The 18,036-nt window shown below is 41.1% G+C and overlaps 1 protein-coding gene across 4 annotated transcripts; it reads right to left on the bottom strand.

Moving 5' to 3' along the window:
• Positions 1 to 916: 916 nt before the first annotated feature.
• aida (axin interactor, dorsalization associated) lies at positions 917 to 8,112 on the bottom strand. 4 transcript variants are annotated; one of them, XM_070446211.1, is made up of 10 exons: positions 7,797 to 8,112; positions 6,946 to 7,012; positions 6,611 to 6,664; positions 5,198 to 5,252; positions 5,026 to 5,089; positions 4,666 to 4,769; positions 4,409 to 4,417; positions 3,470 to 3,592; positions 3,139 to 3,261; positions 917 to 2,983 (listed from the first exon to the last, which is right to left on the bottom strand). In XM_070446211.1, exons 1-10 carry the CDS (start codon positions 7,901 to 7,903, stop codon positions 2,862 to 2,864), a joined length of 828 nt encoding a protein of 275 aa, XP_070302312.1. In that variant the 5' UTR covers positions 7,904 to 8,112; the 3' UTR covers positions 917 to 2,861. The 4 variants fall into 4 exon arrangements, with proteins under 4 accessions (XP_070302312.1, XP_070302313.1, XP_070302314.1 ...); XM_070446212.1 differs by having other exon boundaries at positions 4,666 to 4,766; XM_070446214.1 differs by having other exon boundaries at positions 2,509 to 2,643; positions 3,129 to 3,261.
• Between the last annotated feature and the right edge of the window lie 9,924 nt (positions 8,113 to 18,036).

The following is an 18,036-nucleotide window of genomic DNA, read 5'->3' as shown; positions in this document are numbered from 1 at the left end:
CATTGCATGCTTTGGTTAGAAATGTTTTACTCTCTGTAGGTCGCAGAACGTTTCTTTGTACCCACCGACAATATTTACCGCTACCAAAACACCTGAGTGATTATTGGCATATCTGGAATGTTATGATGTACACTGTTATCGAGGCTGTCAAATTATTGTGTAGTGGGGCTCTGCTCTGCCTGTCACCAACATACTGTACACTGAAAGTGGTTCTGAGTGAATGACACAGGGAAAAGTATGGGCATACAAGGGATTGATGAGTCTTATGCTATAGTCCAGGATTTTCCAAACTCTGTCCTTTTGCCTTAGCACTACACAGTTGATTCTATTAATCAACTCATCAAGCTTTGATTATTTGAATCAGCTGTGTTGTGCTAGGGCAAAAACCAAAATGTGCACCCGGAGGGGGGGGGGGGGCACGACCGAGTTTGCGTAAGCCTGCTCCAGTCTACAGTAACAGTGCAGGTAGANTGAACAGGGTTTGTCATCACGTTTTTCACATTGTTCCAGGTCTGAATTGACATTGTACATTTCTACAGTATGTGACGCCATAAATGGAGTTACTGAAGGTTAATCATGATGACTAAGTGGATTTTCTGTCGACACCCAACACTTGAATTTGCTCTCTTTGTATATGCTAACAACTGCTACAGTAATACCCATCTGTTTATTCCTGATTTAAGTGGGTAATTCTGGTAATTACTATGGGCACTCCTGCAAAGCCTTCACTAGTCTATGTTAGTGAGAATCAAATATGTGATTCATTATGACTAACTGATCTGCGAATGAGTCGTTAATTTTATGATGCAAGCTCATTTGTATATCAGTCAGCAGTCACCTGCAATGTCAAACAAGCCCAGTAAAAATTTGACATGTTAGGTTTCGCTCCTTTAGTAAGTGTAAAGAAGGACCACTATTCAAACAGCATTTTGTTTATTAAAAATGAAAGCAGTGTAAATTGTCAGTCCAATGATAAATGTTCATTTTATCACAACCTGTTACCAAAAGCACAACACTGTATTGACAATCGTCAACCCTGTCGTACAGCACACACAATAATATGCACTGATTAGTGTCTCTTAATGCCGTGTTCAAAACAACTGGGAACTCAGAAATCTCCGACTTCAGTGTGTTCAAGACAACCGGGAACTCTGAAAAGAACAAGCTCCGACTGGAAGAAATCTATTAAGTCATCCAACTCGGAATTCCAAGTCGGGAACTCTGGCACCTTTCTAGAGCTGACTTTCCGACCCGAAGATCACCGACGTCATGATTTGACCCAATTTTTTTTCCAGAGTTCCCAGTTGTCTTGAAAGCACCATAAGTGTATTCAGTTAGTGCCATTACAACAAAAAATATCAAAATATTTATAAAATGGAGACAATGTTTTAATAGTGGTTAGCCATTGTGGCCTTGATGGGAACAGCATTGAAAACAGAGGTAAAAGTCAACTTCAGTTACATGCAGCATCCTTTTCAACTCCCTTTATAACAGGATGACATCATAGCATCTCAGAATCCTTTTTGAATGCTAAAAAAATGCATCCTTCCTCCCATCCTTGAAGTAATCACACATCTAATGTGATAGGATAGATTAAAGCAAATATCCCAATATATTACTTTTACCTATTAAATAACGCTAGATCAGTGATAATGATGTAAGTAAATGAACAGGGCAGTTATATATTTTCACTGTGGCAGTGTCAAATGGGCACAATGAGATATTTTGAAATTGGCACCAGGATATGACATCATCAATAGACCGCTTGAGCACCTATGACCATGTTGATCCTCTTTCATCCCCAAAGGGAAAGGCAGAGGAAGACTAAAGGCGAGGCTGGTTGTTTGACATACAGTACCAATTRCTAACTCAACTCTTCTTTTCCATTGAGCRTCATGCAGAGAGGAGAAAAAAAGTGATCGCTAATTGGCACCAGAGGGGTCAAATGCTGCGTTTTGTAACCAAGTGGGAATTTACCATTTGAAAGGCCCTCCAACTGGTAATTACTAGTGGGAAACTCATACATCATCCTGAGCTCCCACTTCTCCCACATGCTGACCTCTGACATCACCTTTATTTGGAAATGACCTGGATAACAGCATTTTTCTGCAATTAAATGCAACAAAACATTATTTATAAAAAGCAATCTATTATATGTTTTTTAACACTCATTTTTTACCAGCATGATAGCTTTAGTTTATGGTTTAGGCAGCTTGTTGGCCATTAGCCAAATGATCTTTTTTCAACAAGTTCAAATCACGTGAATGCATCCAACTGGTATTTACGACTTCAAAACTGGTAAATTCCCACCTCCCACTTGGTTACGAAGCAGCATTATACAGTAGTGTGTGTCACGCTGTAGTTAATATGTGTCATCCAGGGCCGTCCTATCACAGAGTTGAGGTTGTGGCATTTGGGCCTGCTGGTTTAGTATTGCTGATGTGAGTGGAGGCGGATAGGGAGTCGGTACACCAAACTTGCTGGATGCTCTATGACTACAGTGAATTCTGTGGCGCTTCTGCTTTCTTGATGTGCTCTACTCTTTGACCTCGGTTATTAATCTTTGTGCAACGTCTGGTGGAGGTGGAGATAGAGTGGCTTCTTGGTCAGGAGCTGGAGCTTCTTCCTCTTGAAGTCAGTAGGCTTCTGTACCTGACATCCGATAGCATAAATAAGTGATTAATTCAAACGGTATATTCAAAGGGCAGACTGAACCAGAACCCCCCCCCCCCCCCAGAAAAATAGCTAAAATCTGAGATTCTCAAAATAAATAGTTATCAAATTTAATTTATTTTCATCTTAAAATAAAATAGTGAGTACATTTAAAGAAAGTTAATTCTGAAAAACACAAAATGTGTCACTCACAACTCGATCACAATGGGACCAGGTTTGATCTCATCCATTTCCATGAAGGCAAAACATTTTGTGCTGGTAAACCCCTTTTTGGGTTTATAGTGCTTGAACTCAAAGAAAATAGCTGTCCCTGGAACATGAACAAAATTCAGGATTAACGATTGTCTGCCCAATCCCTCTGCAAGGATTTGAACATAAACTGACACTGTATTAGCTTAATATTACATGATACTGGCTAAATAGAGGCCCCACTACTAATTCAGTAGAAATAGAACGTTTGACTACCTTTTGGTAGTCTCTCGATATGTCGCTGGATCTCAATGTCTACACTGAAGTGAATGTATGTGTCCTCCTTTCGGGTTGCCACAGGTGTGTCTTGCACTGGGTTCAAATCAATGCCACTCAAATCTGTTGGGAAACAAGACGTTCAGATTGACTTGGGCTGTTCTGCAGGAATAAATAATATTTTTTTTAAATGTACTGTCAAGTGTCAACTCAACAGAGATAATTATTTTAAAAATTTTCTAGATTATCACTGTTTCAGACCTTACCATTTCAGATGTGAAGGTAAGCAACTCATCTCARCAATGTAAACAATGTAGCCTACATTTAGTACCTTTCACACTAACTGTCATGTAGGGATCAATGCATTGCCCAGCATCTTTCAGCCCAATCTTGTCAATCTTTATTGTGAGCAGCGACATCCTGGGCTCTGAGGGTAACCGTGGCAACAATGTACCTGTTGGAGACATGAAAGCTGTAACTTTCTAAAGATACAATAATTGCAGAAAACATTCCCACGTTCCCAGAACTAATGCAGCTGAAATCAAGATAATGGTAACGTCCCAAATGGAACCCTACTCCCTATATTATTATTTTATTATACCTTGATTTCAACAAGGAACACAGACTGAGACCAAGGTCTCTTTTACAGCTGGGCTCTGCGTATACATGTTTACACATACAGTTTATGTACAATGATTAAGAAACTACACAAAACGATGACACACAAAAATACAGCAGCAGATTGTTACATTTACACATAGGTTATTGTCTTAACAGCACAAGAACTTCCATTACCCGAAGCAGTTACAAGCAATACAAAAATAAAAATCCTACAATAAATGTTTCAAATGGGCAACAGGGGGACACGTGCACTACTATAGTGCACTACTTTTGACCAGGGCCCATATTGCACTGCATAGGGAATCGGGTGTCATTTGGGACGTAACCAGTGTTTATACTTACAGATCCTTGTTCAAGTCATTACTGTCAGCAGTATTTTACTTATACAATAATAGGCAGCAGAAGAAGTTGTAGACTGACTAACAGATAAGGCTAAAATGACATACACGTTTTGGTGAACACTTATAAAAAAAAGAGTAGATTCAGGTAGATTCAACAACTAAAGCTATCTAGTAGTAGTAGGATAGGGTTTTTGATAATAACAAATTGTCCATTAGTAGGCAATCATATTCATGCTACTGCAAAACTATAAAAAGACATAGACCAATTCAGACCCATGCCAGCCCCTTACTTCTCAACCAAACCATACCTTGCAAAACTGTGAATGGAGCAGGCAGTGAGGACAGAGCGATGAAGCCATGCAGAGAGACAGGGAACAGAGGAGACAGCAATCACAAAGGCACTCAAAACAGGGCCACAAAGCCAAAAAAAATGCCCATGGCAAAATTACACAGTCAACAGATTCAGAATAGTGACCAATGATTATGAATGCTCTATATACACCATAGATTACAAATAAAACACAGTATTTGTTGAGTACTTTGCAAGTACTTTGTGAGTACTTACCTGGTACTCTGTTGGGAAAGGACTCTGGGGAGCCTGCTCCTGTAGCAGCATCCTCCTCTTCTTCCACCTCCAAGTTCTCCTCCTCCCCTGGGGCAAGGATTCTCCTGAATGTAAGATTTCATTCATTAGATTACTTGTTTTGAATATTTACAGGCTCAGCATGATGTTAGGAGATTAGATCATTCAGATGGGGAAGCCATTGTTGAATTTTTAGTAATACCGTTTGCTTAACTCCATAATTTGCTCTGATTTGTTCTGATTATTGTGTACTTAAACAAAAAACTTCTGGTTTTGTCTGTATTTACATTGGGTACGACAATAAGTGGCCTGCATTGTGATGGTTCATCGATCTTCATTTACCTCAAGGGCACTGGCTGCACATCAAAAGGAAAATCTTTGTTATACGTCAAAATACTCTTGATAACTGTTGAGAGAAAAGCACAATTAACACATTACATTGCCAAAACATTCAACTAATGATGAATAAAGCATTCAGATGTTGACGATATCATACTCTTCCTAGTATACATACTAATTTCCAGTTTCTTCAGATCTTCCAACTTGAACTCCTCCTGAGATTGTGTGCACTAAAGGAGCAAAAGAAGATGGAAAATATTGAAATGTTCAAGAATTTGCTGAAGACATGAATAGATTTTGGAGCCAATTGTCACAGCCTTGGAACATCTGACAACTCTGACAAAATCTTCCTGTGATTCACTGACAAGGTTGTGTTACAGAGTTAAATGCATATCATAGAAGGTTAAGAATTAGAAATCATAAAAAAACAGAATGAGTGTAACATCATGTAATCATACGTTAGTCATAACACAGACACTGAATTTTCATCAATATGATAATTGGCTGGCGAGCCGGAACATGTCCACATACACACTTAATTAGATGAATACTCAAGACAAAGGAGATGAATGTGGACTACAGGAAAAGGAGGACCGAACACACCCCCATTCTCATCGACGGTGCTGTAGTGGTGCAGGTTGAGAGCTTCAAGCTCCTTGGTGTCCACATCACCAACAAACTAACATGGTCCAAGCACACCAAGATAGTCGCGAAGAGGGCACGACAAAACCTATTCCCCCTCAGGAGACTGAAAAGATTTGGCATGGGTCCTCAGATCCTGAAAAGCTTTGACAGCTGCACCATCGAGCGCATCCTGACTGGTTGCATCACTGCCTTGTAAGGCAACAGCTCGGCCTCCGACCGCAAGGCACTATAGAGGGTAGTGCGTAAGGCCAAGCTTCCTGCCATCCAGGACCTCTTATACCAGGTGGTGTCAGAGGAAGGCCCTAAAAATTGTCAAAGACTCCAGCCACCCTAGTCATAGACTGTTCTCTCTGCTACCGCATGGCAAGCGGTACCGGAGCGCCAAGTCTAGGTCCAAGAGGCTTCTAAACAGCTTCTACCCCCAAGCCATAAGACTCCTGAACATCTAATCAAATGGCTACCCAGACTATTTGCATTGCCCCCACCCCTCTTTTACGCTGCTGCTACTCTCTGTTTATTATCTATGCATAGTCACTTTAATAACTCTACCTACATGTACATATTACCTCAACTAACCGGTGCCCCCGCACATTGACTCTGTACCGGTACCCCCTGTATATAGCCTCGCTATTGTTATTTCACTGCTGCTCTTTAATTATTTGTTACTTTTATTTCTTTTTTTTGTTGTATTTTGTTCTTAAAACTGCATTGTTGGTTAAGGGCTTGTAAGTAAGCATTTCACTGTAAGGTCTACCTACACCTGTTGTATTCGGGGCATGTGACAGATAAAATGTAATTTGATTTGACATCACAGATTGGTATTGGATGTATTCATCACCTCGCCTATAGACAGTTCAACACTGATGCATAGGTAGAAAGAGAGCATTCATTTAGTGGTCTTTTACTATAAAACAATAAGTATTATTGTATGAGAGGTACAAACCTGCAAGGCAGAGCTCCTCATCTCCAGGCATGTTGCAAACTTCCCTAATGTTTTCTAAAAAAAAAAAGAAAAAAAAATCATGTTTCCTCACATAATTAGGGTACCACTGAATGTCAAACCTTTTTCTGTCAATAACTATGTTGTGGTGAAAAACTGTATCTTTCAGCTATAAAAAGAAGGCATATGAAAATCTGCATAGGCTACATGATAGTGAGATAGAGGAAAGTGAGGTTGAGGTAGCCTAAGCCAATAAGTAGTCATTAATTCACCCAGTGTTGAATAGAAGTATTCATTAATTCACCTGGTGTTGAAATTAGTCTGAGAAAAGTATGTACCTTCTGGTCCTCTGTGAAGTCAGACGGGTTTGTTGACTGTACTTCTTTCTGCAGCTGCCTTGCGAGTCTATATACATATAAATGAATAGAAACATCAGTTAAATGCATATTCTTAATCAAGTTAAACTAATAGTTCCCAAAATATGGAAACAATATGTTAACAAATATGCTGAGTAAAAATTGTTGTAACCTACAGCGCTAGTCATCGTTGAAGGCGTCTAAGAATGGGTGTTGTGGCAATAAAATAATCAAATGCATTGTTCTCATGCCCCCTCCTGGGCCAAGAGAAGAGGTACAGTAGCCTCAAAATTATCATGATTGTCATTCCTGTGTAATACAGTATACTATTTTAAGATACACTTATTTAATAATGTCTTGAATATATCCTCATTTGTTTTTGTTCATCAGCAGCAGCCTATGACACATCCACAGATCAGAGCTCCACCCATAAGAATAGGAGGGTGTGGCAGATAATGTCCCTTTGCCCATATGAGTGTCTTGCTCTGTCATATAAATTGCATTTTCAGAATGCATCAACCCAAATTCTAATTGTGATTTATAAACTAAAATGATAGCAACACTGTAACAGACGCAAATTGACTTCCCATCTTTGTGACAATGTAACGCCAAGAGAAAATAGTTACAGTTACACCACATCAAAGATCATGCATGGCTTTCTATTGCTGATGGTTTTTAGATTTGCTGGCTTTCCTGATACTTCATGAAAACAATAATGATATATTTTACTACATATTTCGAGATGAGCAGTGTAAACATCATCTTGAATAGGTAGTAAGATGCAACCATCCTTTCTCATTCTTCTAACCACTGTGACAGGTGATGCGACTTACATTTGGTACTCATCTATGGCCTCTACTAATTGTCCCCACGAATCAAAGTCCGTGCCTTTTCTGAAACTCGCGTGCCATTTCTGGATAGTCTTGTTGACATCAGACATGTTCACCGGGTGGAGTTGCACAAGACGTTTCAGGTTAGCATCGCCGATATGGGCTACTATGTCCCTCGCCGCGTCATTGTATCCTAGTAGTTGTGCTACTGTACTGAGGCTTTCACATAAACCTGTGATAGGCCTACCAATAGTTGATACAGTAACGATCCCTTCTGCGTTCTCACCTAAACCTCTATCCGTAAACGAAGGGAAGTCCCGCCTCTCACAATATGCAGTAGAGTCACAGATAAAAGATTGAGACAGATATTTCACCGGATATATGAATGTGAAGCATCCGCTTGGCGTTTCCACTTACTAATATGGTAGTGACTGGAAGCCCACTGGCCGGCAGTAGGAGAAGATGGAACGAGATGGATTTTGGCCGACATTATGCAAATTTCCTCATCGATTAAGCATTTGATTTAAATACAGTTTTCTGTTCCCAAAACGAATATCTGTCATGAACAGAGTGGACCAAGTTTTGTAGACTGTACCCTTTGCAAAAGTGTTTAAAAATCGCGTTGTTTGAAATGAGTGCAAAGGCGAATTGAGTTATTGCACAGGCGCACTTCACAGAGTAGACGTTCCCTAACTGAAATATGCAGATAAATGCTAGCTCGTGCTTGGTTCTACCCACCTCCTTGCTTGTTCTGCCAACTGTGACTAATTTGTAAACGACATACTGTTGTCTATTGTGGTTTATTTATAAAACATATTTGGTATATTCAGCAAGTGTAGGTATTTTTTTTTATTTTAATTTTTAATTATGAACAACAAATACAAAAAAAACTGAAATATTCAGACAAGAGTACATAAACCTAAAAGTATTACATATCAAGATACATTTTCAATATGTTAAATACTTTTATGGTGCGTATTGCTTTTTTGTTTTTACATTTACTGATAATTTCAAAATAATATTTCAATTCTATCTTAAATAATGTGAAGAGGGGTTTGTTCTCTGCCCACTTCATTTTATGGACAAAGAATCTTCCATGAAAGATAAACAAATGAACAATGAAAGTTAAATCAGGGTCCATATCATTTGGTTCAAAATAAAACATAATATCAGAGTCTTTCAAATTAACAKTAATAGTTGTTTCTTTTAAAATAAAATCTTCTAACTCACGTCACAATCACAAAATACACATTTGTTATCAATAGCTATTTTAAATCTGTGTATAATAAAGGTCTTTACAGGGTAGATTCTATGAATGAGTTTGTATGATACTTCTTTCACCTTATTAGATATACAATATTTACCAGATAACAACGRAACTTTGTTCCAGTTCACTTGTCCTAGGGCTGCATTCCAGTACATTTTAGCACAGGGAATAGTAACATATTGACATAGTTTCCTTATATACATGTTATTACATTTATAGTTTAAAATGTCAATTCCTTCTAGTTGTATTGAGGCTACAACATCCTCAACAGTTGCACTTGGAGTACTGTTATATTCTCCTAAAAGAAGAATAGCACCTTTAGGGACAGCTCTAACAACAATTTGATACTCCTCAGGAGTGAATGTAACATTGTGTGTTCTAATAAATTCTGGATAATCATATAGTTGTCCATCATTATTCAATAATTGTTTAACCCAAATAATGTTGTTGTCAAACCAGTTCTGGAAAAACAAAGACTTGTTTTTGTATTTTATGTCTTTATTATTCCAGATTGTATACCTATGAGGGGAAAAAATGTGTTTGTACATGAGGTTCCAAGTTAGAAGTACTTGTTTATGAAAGTTTGCAAGCTTAAAAGGGATTTTACCCATATCAAAGTTGCATTTGAGTAAGAATTCTAGACCACCAATTTGTTGGAATATTAAATTATGGATGATATTCCAAATGCAATCCTTATTTCTTAAGTAGTTTTGTATCCATTTAATCTTAAATATTATATTAGAGGTTTTAAAATCCAGAGCATTCAACCCTCCCTCACCTTGGGTGCTACATATTACCGCTTTTCTTAAATAATGAGGTTTATTCCTCCATGTGAAGTTAAATAATTTAGTATCAACCATTTTAGTTACTGACAGAGGAACATCCAAGGCAAGGGAGGTATAAACTAATCTGGACAGACCTTCAGATTTTGATAAAAGTACACGTCCATATAAAGAAAGATCTCTTAATAACCAGGAGTTAAATCTCTTTCCAATTTTCTCTACAATAGGAGAGAAATGTAAGTTGGCCCTTTCTTTCTGATCTTTGCTAACTGTAATACCAAGATATGTGATCACATCTTTTACAGGGATATTACATACTGAGTTTAAGTCATATCTTTTCAAAGCAAATAATTCACATTTCCTAATATTCAGAGATAAACCTGATACATGTGTGAAGGCATTAATACACTCAATAGCTTTCCTGACTTCATTATGATCTTTAAAAAAAATGGTGGTGTCGTCAGCCAATTGTGAACATTTTATCTCTTTGTCTTGTATCTAAATACCCCTAAAACTATCCTTATTTATATGAAGTGCCATAACTTGTGTGACCAATAAAAATAAGAAAGGAGAAACTGGGCATCCTTGTTTAATTCCACGTCTAATGTCGAATCTCTGTGAAGTTCCATGGGATAATTTAACAGAGATGTTACTATTATTGTAAAGTGTCTTAATTACACTTTGAAAATATTGACCAAAACCAAAATATCGAAGTCTCAAAAATAAAATAATGTTCAACTGTATCAAATGTCTTGTAAAAGTCTACAAATAATTTACAATTTAGAAAGAAAGAATTCTGAATTTACATCTATTCATAAGCTCAATATAGATAGCAAAGAAAATGAAAACCCCAAAGATATTTCAAAATATGTTTCAGAATTCTATGGTAACCTTTATACCAGTAATGCCTGTCCTACTAGTGACATATCTGCCTTTCTAGACTCTGTCAAAGACTGTGCAAAATTCATTGATGAAGACTTCCAAAAGTCTTGTGATGAAATAATTTCTATTAATGAAACAAAAAAATATATCAGCAAGTTAAAAGAGAACAAATCTCCAGGGAATGATGGCATTATCAGTGAATTCTATAAATATTTTCAGGAGGATATTGATTTAGGGGTCCTGCCTGTTTCTATGACACAAGGCCTAATTTCTGTAATACCCAAACCAAACAAAGATTATATGATGTAAGAAAATTGGAGACCAATCACATTAATGAACAATGATGGAAAGATACTTGCATCCATCTTTTCAGAAAGACTTAATAAAGGTCATTGACGATACCCAGTCTGGTTTTATGAAGGGCAGACATATATGTAATAATATTCGACTAGTATTGGACTTGATAAACTACAATGAGCACATTATGGAAGTCAGCAAGTGTAGGTAGCTGCATCGCCAGAGTGACCCTTTCAATGGGCGTGTCGAGAGAATTGGGAGGATAGGGAGCACTGATGGGAGGATCAAGCTTTGGACGGTTTCTCTGTGATTGGTTACGGTTTTGAATGAGCTGTGTTCCTGAATGAGCGTGTTGCTGACCGTGTGTCACTTTCCGGCCAGCCTGGGAGGACGTTATCACAGATAGAACAATGAGACAGATATTTCACGAATGTATAAATGTGAAGCATCTGTTTGGCGTTTCCACCCACTACCAAATATGGTAGTGAGAGGAAGCCAAGTGTATTTGGCCCGATATTCTGCAAATGTTTATATCGATGAAACATTTCATCTCAATACAGTAGTCTGTTCCCTAAACTAGAATCTGTTACAAACAGAGTGGACAAATTTTGTAGACTTTACCCTTTACTAAAGGTTTTTAAAAAGTGCATTGTTTCGAAGGATTACAAATGCTAATTGAGTTATTGCACACTCGCACTTCACAGAGTAGGCGTTCCATAATGGAAATATGCAAATATATGCTACAACGCACCAATAGGATCTCAAATAAGATTTTATTGGTCACATACACATGGTTAGCATATGCTATTGTGAGTGTAGCGAAATGCTTGTGCTTCTAGTTCTGAAAGTGCAGCAATATCTAACATACAGTCGGAAGTTTACATACACCTTAGCCAAATACATTTCAACTCGGTTTTTCCCAATTCCTGATATTTAATCCTAGTAAAAATTCCCTGTTTTAGGTCAGTTAGGATCACCACTTTATTTGAAGAATGTGAAATGTCTGAATAATAGTATAGAGAGTTGAGAGAATGATTTATTTCAGCTTTTATTTCTTTCATCACATTCCCAGTGGGTCAGAAGTTTACATACACTCAATTAGTATTTGGTAGCATTGCCTTTAAATTGTTGAACTTGGGTCAAACGTTTCGGGAACCCTTCCACAAGCTTCCCACAATAAGTTGGGTGAATTTTGGCCCATTCCTCCTGACAGAGCTGGTGTAATTGAGTCAGGTTTGTAGGCCTCCTTGCTCGCACACACATTTTCAGTTCTGCCCACACATTTTCTATAGGATTGAGGTCAGGGCTTTGTGATGGCCACTCCAATACCTTGACTTAGTTGTCCTTAAGCCATTTTGCCACAACTTTGGAAGTATGCTTGGGGTCATTGTCCATTTGGAAGACCCATTTGCGACCAAGCTTTAACTTCCAGACTGATGTCTTGAGATGTTGCTTCAATATATCTACAAAATGTCCCTACCTCATGATGACATCTATTGTGTGAAGTTTTGTGAAGTTGTGAAGTGCACCAATCCCTCCTGCAGGAAAGCACCTCCACCACATGATGCTGCCACCCCCGTGCTTCACGGTTGGGATGTGTTCTTCTTGACTTGCAAGCCTTCCCCATTTTCCTCCAAACATAACAATGGTCATTTTGGCCAAACAGTTCTATTTTTGTTTCATCAGACCAGAGGACATTTCTCCAAAAAGTACGATCTTTGTCCTCACGTGCGGTTGCAAACCGTAGTCTGTTTTTTTTATGGCAGTTTTGGAGCAGTGGCTTCTACCTTGCTGTGAAGCCTTTCAGGTTATGTTGATATAGGACTCGTTTTACTGTGGATATAGATACTTTTGTGCATGTTTCCTCCAGCATCTTCACAAGGTCCTTTGCTGTTGTTCAGGGATTGGTTTGCACTTTTCGCACCAAAGTACGTTCATCTCTAGGACACAGAACATGTCTCCTTCCTGAGCGGTATGACGGCAGGTTGGTCCCAGGGTGTTTATACTTGCGTACTATTGTTTGTACAGTTGAGCGTGGTACCTTCAGGCATTTGGAAATTGCTCCCAAGGATGAACCAGACTTGTGGAGGTCTGTCACGATCGTCGTTAGGTGAAAGAGAGGACCAAGGCACAGCGTCATATAAATACATCTTCTTTTTAATAGAAGAATAAACGAACACAAACACTAATACAAACTAGACAAAACAACAAACGACCGTGAAGCTACAAAACGAAAGTGCAGACACAAGCAACTAATGTCAAGACATAGACAATTACCCACAACCTACCTAATGCCTATGGCTGCCTAAATATGGCTCTCAATCAGAGACAACGATAGACAGCTGTCTCTAATTGAGAACCAATCCAGGCAACCATAGACTTACATAAACACCTACACTGAACACAACCCCATGAACTCTACAAAACCCCCTAGACAATACACACACCCTAGACTAGACAAAAAACACACAAACATCCCCCATGACACACCCTGACCTAACTAAAATAATAAAGAAAACAAAGATAACTAAGGCCAGGGCGTGACAGTACCCCCCCAAAGGAGCAGACTCCGGCCGCAAAACCTGACACAGAAGGGGGGGTCCGGGTGGGCCTTCTTACGGCGGCGGCTCGGGTGCGGGACGTGGACCCCACTCCACCATAGTCAATACCCGCTTTGGTGGCGCCTCTGGAGTGGCGACCCTTGCAGCGAGTCCCGGACTGAAGACCCATCCTAGAGGGCGCCACTGGACGGAGGGGCAGCTCCGGACTGAGGGGCAGCTCCGGACTGAGGGGCGGCTCCGGACTGGGGGGCGGCTCCGGACTGAGGGGCGGTCGATGGGGCGGCTCCGGACTGAGGGCGGCTCCGGACTGAGGGGCGGCTCCGGACTGAGGGGCGGCTCCGGACTGAGGGCGGCTCCGGACTGAGGGCGGCTCCGGACTGAGGGGCGGCTCCGGACTGAGGGGCGGCTCCGGACTGGCGGGCGGCTCATGACTGGCGGGCGGCTCATGACTGGCGGGCGGCTCTGGCTGCTCCTGACTGGCGGGCGGCTCTGGCTGCTCCTGACTGACGGACGGCTCTAGCGGCTCCTGACTGACGGACGGCTCTGAAGGCTCAGGAAGACGGGCAGCTCAGACGGTGCTGGGCAGACGGGCAGCGCAGGCGGCGCTGGGCAGACGGACAGCTCAGACGGCGTTGGGCAGACGGGCAGTGCAGGCGACGCTGGGCAGACGGACAGCGCAGACGGCGCTGGGAGACGGCAGACTCTGGCCGGCTGAGGCACACAGTAGGCCTGGTGCGTGGTGCCGGAACTGTGGTACCGGGGATAAGGACACGCACCTCAAGGCTAGTGCGGGGAGCAGCAACAGGACGCACAGGGCTCTGGAGACGCACAGGAGGCTTGGTGCATGGTGCTGGAACTGGTGGTACCGGGCTGGAGACACGCACCACAGGGCGAGTGCGCGAGGAGGAACAGGGCTCTGGAGACGCACTGGAAGCCTGGTGCGTGTGTTTGGCACTGGTGGTACTGGGCTGGGGCGGAGGGTGGCGCCGGATATACCGGACCGTGCAGGCGTACTGGCTCCCTTGAGCACCGCGCATGCCAACCTTACCTGGTTGAATGCTCCCCGTAGCCCGACCAGTGCGGGGAGGTGGAATAACCCGCACTGGGCTGTGTTGGCGAACCGGGACACCATGCGTAAGGCTGGTGCCATGTATGCCGGCCCGAGAGACGCACTGGAGACCAGACGCGTTGAGCCGGCTTCATGGCACCTGGCTCAATGCTCAATCTAGCCCGGCCGATACGTGGAGCTGGAATGTACCGCACCGGGCTAAGCACACGTACAGGAGACACCGTGCGCTTTACCGCTAACACGGTGTCTGCCCGTACTCTCGCTCTCCACGGTAAGCTCGGGGAGTTGGCGCAGGTCTCCTACCTGACTTCGCCACACTACCCTTGTAGCACCCCCCCCCAAGACATTTTTTGGGGCTGACTCTCAGGCTTCCAGCCTCGCTTCCGTGCTGCCTCCTCATACCGCGCTCTCGGCTTAGCTGCCTCCAGCTTCTTCACGAGGGCGGCGATATTCTCCGGTTGTGCCCAGGGTCCTCCGCTGTCCAGAATTCCTCCCAATTCCTATAGTCTGCCGTTCGCTGCTGCTGCCTTGTATCACTCTGCTTGGTCCTGGTATAGGTGGGTAATTTCTGTCACGATCGTCGTTAGGTGAAAGAGAGGACCAAGGCGCACGTGATATAAATACATCTTCTTTTAATAGAAGAAAGAAACGAACACGAACCCTAATACAAACTAGACAAAACAACAAACGACCGTGAAGCTACAAAACGAAAGTGCAGACACAAGCAACTAACGTCAAGACATAGACAATTCCCCACAACCTACCTAATACCTATGGCTGCCTAAATATGGCTCTCAATCAGAGACAACGATAGACAGCTGTCTCTAATTGAGAACCAATCCAGGCAACCATAGACTTACATAAACACCTACACTGAACACAACCCCATGAACTCTACAAAACCCCCTAGACAATACACACACCCTAGACTAGACAAAAAACACACAAACATCCCCCATGTCACACCCTGACCTAACTAAAATAATAACGAAAACATAGATAACTAAGGCCAGGGCGTGACAAGGTCGTCAAATCTTGGCTGATTTCTTTTGATTTTCCCATGATGTCAAGCAAAGAGGCATTGAGTTTGAAGGTAAGCCTTTTGGCTCAATAATCTATTCTTGTAGAATCTGGCAACAAACCATTTTAGAATGGGAACTGCTGGACTCTGTATTGTATTGTCATTCTATTCAATGACAAGCTCAACAACAAAATCCATCAATATGACTCCTACCAGAAATCCATTGTAAATCCACTGTCGGCAACATAACATATTATGAAAAGACTGTCAAATTAGCCTAATGACTTTTACATAAAGTTTGACTGAAACTGTAAAGTGTGTTAACATTCTCAAACATCTCGAAGAAAAATGTGGCCTTAATTGGCCACATGTACTCTTAAATCTCAACCAGGCACAGCCAAGAGGAATGGTCACTCCTCTCTAGGTTTTCCCATCGGCTCCTGCCAATCTAGGCAGATTTCCCTAGCCACTACAGTATGCTTTGCTTGCTCTTGGGGGGTTTAGGCCAGGTACCTGTATAAGCACTTAATGACAACTCTTGATATAAAACGGACTTTAAAAAGAACATACGATTGATTGGGAGGTTTGTGCAGGTGTGTGATTACCACCACTTCATACATCAAGAAAATGTTTTTTTGACTTAAAATCCATTGGTGACTACTCACCTGTGGTGTGGTGCTACAGACAGTAATGTGGACTTTAATCAGGGTAGATGCAGGGTTTTTAGAGTTAAACCCAAGGTCATGCTCCTATTCTACCACTGTTATAGAGAGCTTTCTACTATATATGTAATTTTTGCCTGGTTTGTGAAATTTTCAGTTACTTTAAAATTACTATCCAGACATCAATTAATATGATGGGTGTGAACAAACAATCATGGGACAGCCAAATAAAATAGTCTCAGACCCTTCCTATGTACTCCACCCAAAGTTAAAACAGTTTGTCATTGTAAACTGAACAGATAGAAGCACTCCTTCCTCCCGTTAGTAATACTCCTAAACAGCAGTATGTAGGAGGAGACCATGTGCAATGTGATAAGAACATGTGCGGTATATACATATATATTTGATTTGGTGGGCTATATATGTTATGGACATATCTGGTGCAGTGTCACTTCTCACATTCTGATACTTTTTTTTGTGATTTTTCCTGTCAAATAAACTTAATATCACCTATTCAGTTAAGCTAAACCACATATTTTACATGGAGTACAAGTACTGATGATGTGGTCATGTGGTGTATAACCAGGAGTCCCAAAGCAAGTGCGTGCAATTGAAAATAATCAGGTTTTATTCTCTATTCTTTACAATTMTAAACGTTGGTGAAAGGTGAAGTCGAACAATAATAAAAATCAAAACACCATTTGCCTTCAGGGCTTGAATATCACCTATATGTGACATCTTCCTCTCGCTGGGGAGACCAAAAGCCTCCTCTACCAAATCCCACTTCTGCCTCTGAATCCTCACCATGTTCTCCTCTACGGAGTCCTTTACTATATAAACTTAATGATGACAATGTCCGTCTTCTGGCCAAAGTGGTTACAGCAGTCCTCTGTTGCTATATTCCAGACTTGATCCATGAGAAAGATGAGAGGCAGCTTGCTGTGAGGTTGACTTTAGGCCCACCCCTCCAGTTTTTAATGAAAGCTGCTTGTTCAACAGGCTGACAGGTGGGTCATTCTGGGGTACCTTTCTCTTCTTTCTTATAGAGCCGTCCAGAGGTACAAACTTGAAAGCCTCCTCCCTAGAGACCAACCAGACAGACACAGAGAGGGAGATATGGAGAAAAAAAAGTTGAGAGATGTCCATATACAATATTATAAATGTTTTTTATGTGTATGTTACCTGAGTGGGACGTCCAGTAGAATGAGGACACGTGTGAACTGAGAAGCACAGAGGCTTGATGGTGCCATCCTCACGGCGTAATCTGAGTCGCATGTGGCTCAGTTGGTAGAGCATTATGTTTGTAACAGAAATAATGCGGGTTTGATTCCACAAGGAAACCAGTACAAAATTATGTTCACTACTTGAAGTCGCTCTAGATAAGAGTGTTTGCTAAATTACTTAAATTTTGTCTAGACAGAGTCAACATTGAACTGAAAAAAATAAGCAACAATTGTCTTTGTAATTATTTATTCAAGTGTCAAAATTCTAAAAGTGTAAATAGGTTGTGAGTCACGTCATCGACTGTGTCATTGACTGACAGATTTCTATAAAATATTATGTGGTTAGCTGAAAGGAAAAAATACCTATCCAGGCATTGTAGGAGCTGGTAGGCAATATCTGTCCCTAGTAATGGTAGTCTAGGCTTCATGTAGCTGACTAAACTCAACTCCATGATTTACGATCAAGTTGAGCAGTGACT

Source organism: Salvelinus sp. IW2-2015, linkage group LG13 (genome assembly GCF_002910315.2).
Source record: "Salvelinus sp. IW2-2015 linkage group LG13, ASM291031v2, whole genome shotgun sequence".
Lineage (NCBI taxonomy): Eukaryota > Metazoa > Chordata > Actinopteri > Salmoniformes > Salmonidae > Salvelinus > Salvelinus sp. IW2-2015.
This window is presented reverse-complemented; position numbering and strand designations above follow the sequence as displayed.

Bases quoted from the DNA above. Each gene is read 5' to 3' on its own strand.
- aida (XM_070446211.1), bottom strand. From the start codon at position 7,903: ATGTCTGATGTCAACAAGACTATCCAGAAATGGCACGCGAGTTTCAGA. The intron at 6,665-6,945 runs GTACATACTTTT...TTTTTTTTTTAG, and splicing joins ACTTCACAGAGGACCAGAAG to AAAACATTAGGGAAGTTTGC. The intron at 2,984-3,138 runs GTAGTCAAACGT...TTCATGTTCCAG, and splicing joins TATCGAGAGACTACCAAAAG to GGACAGCTATTTTCTTTGAG.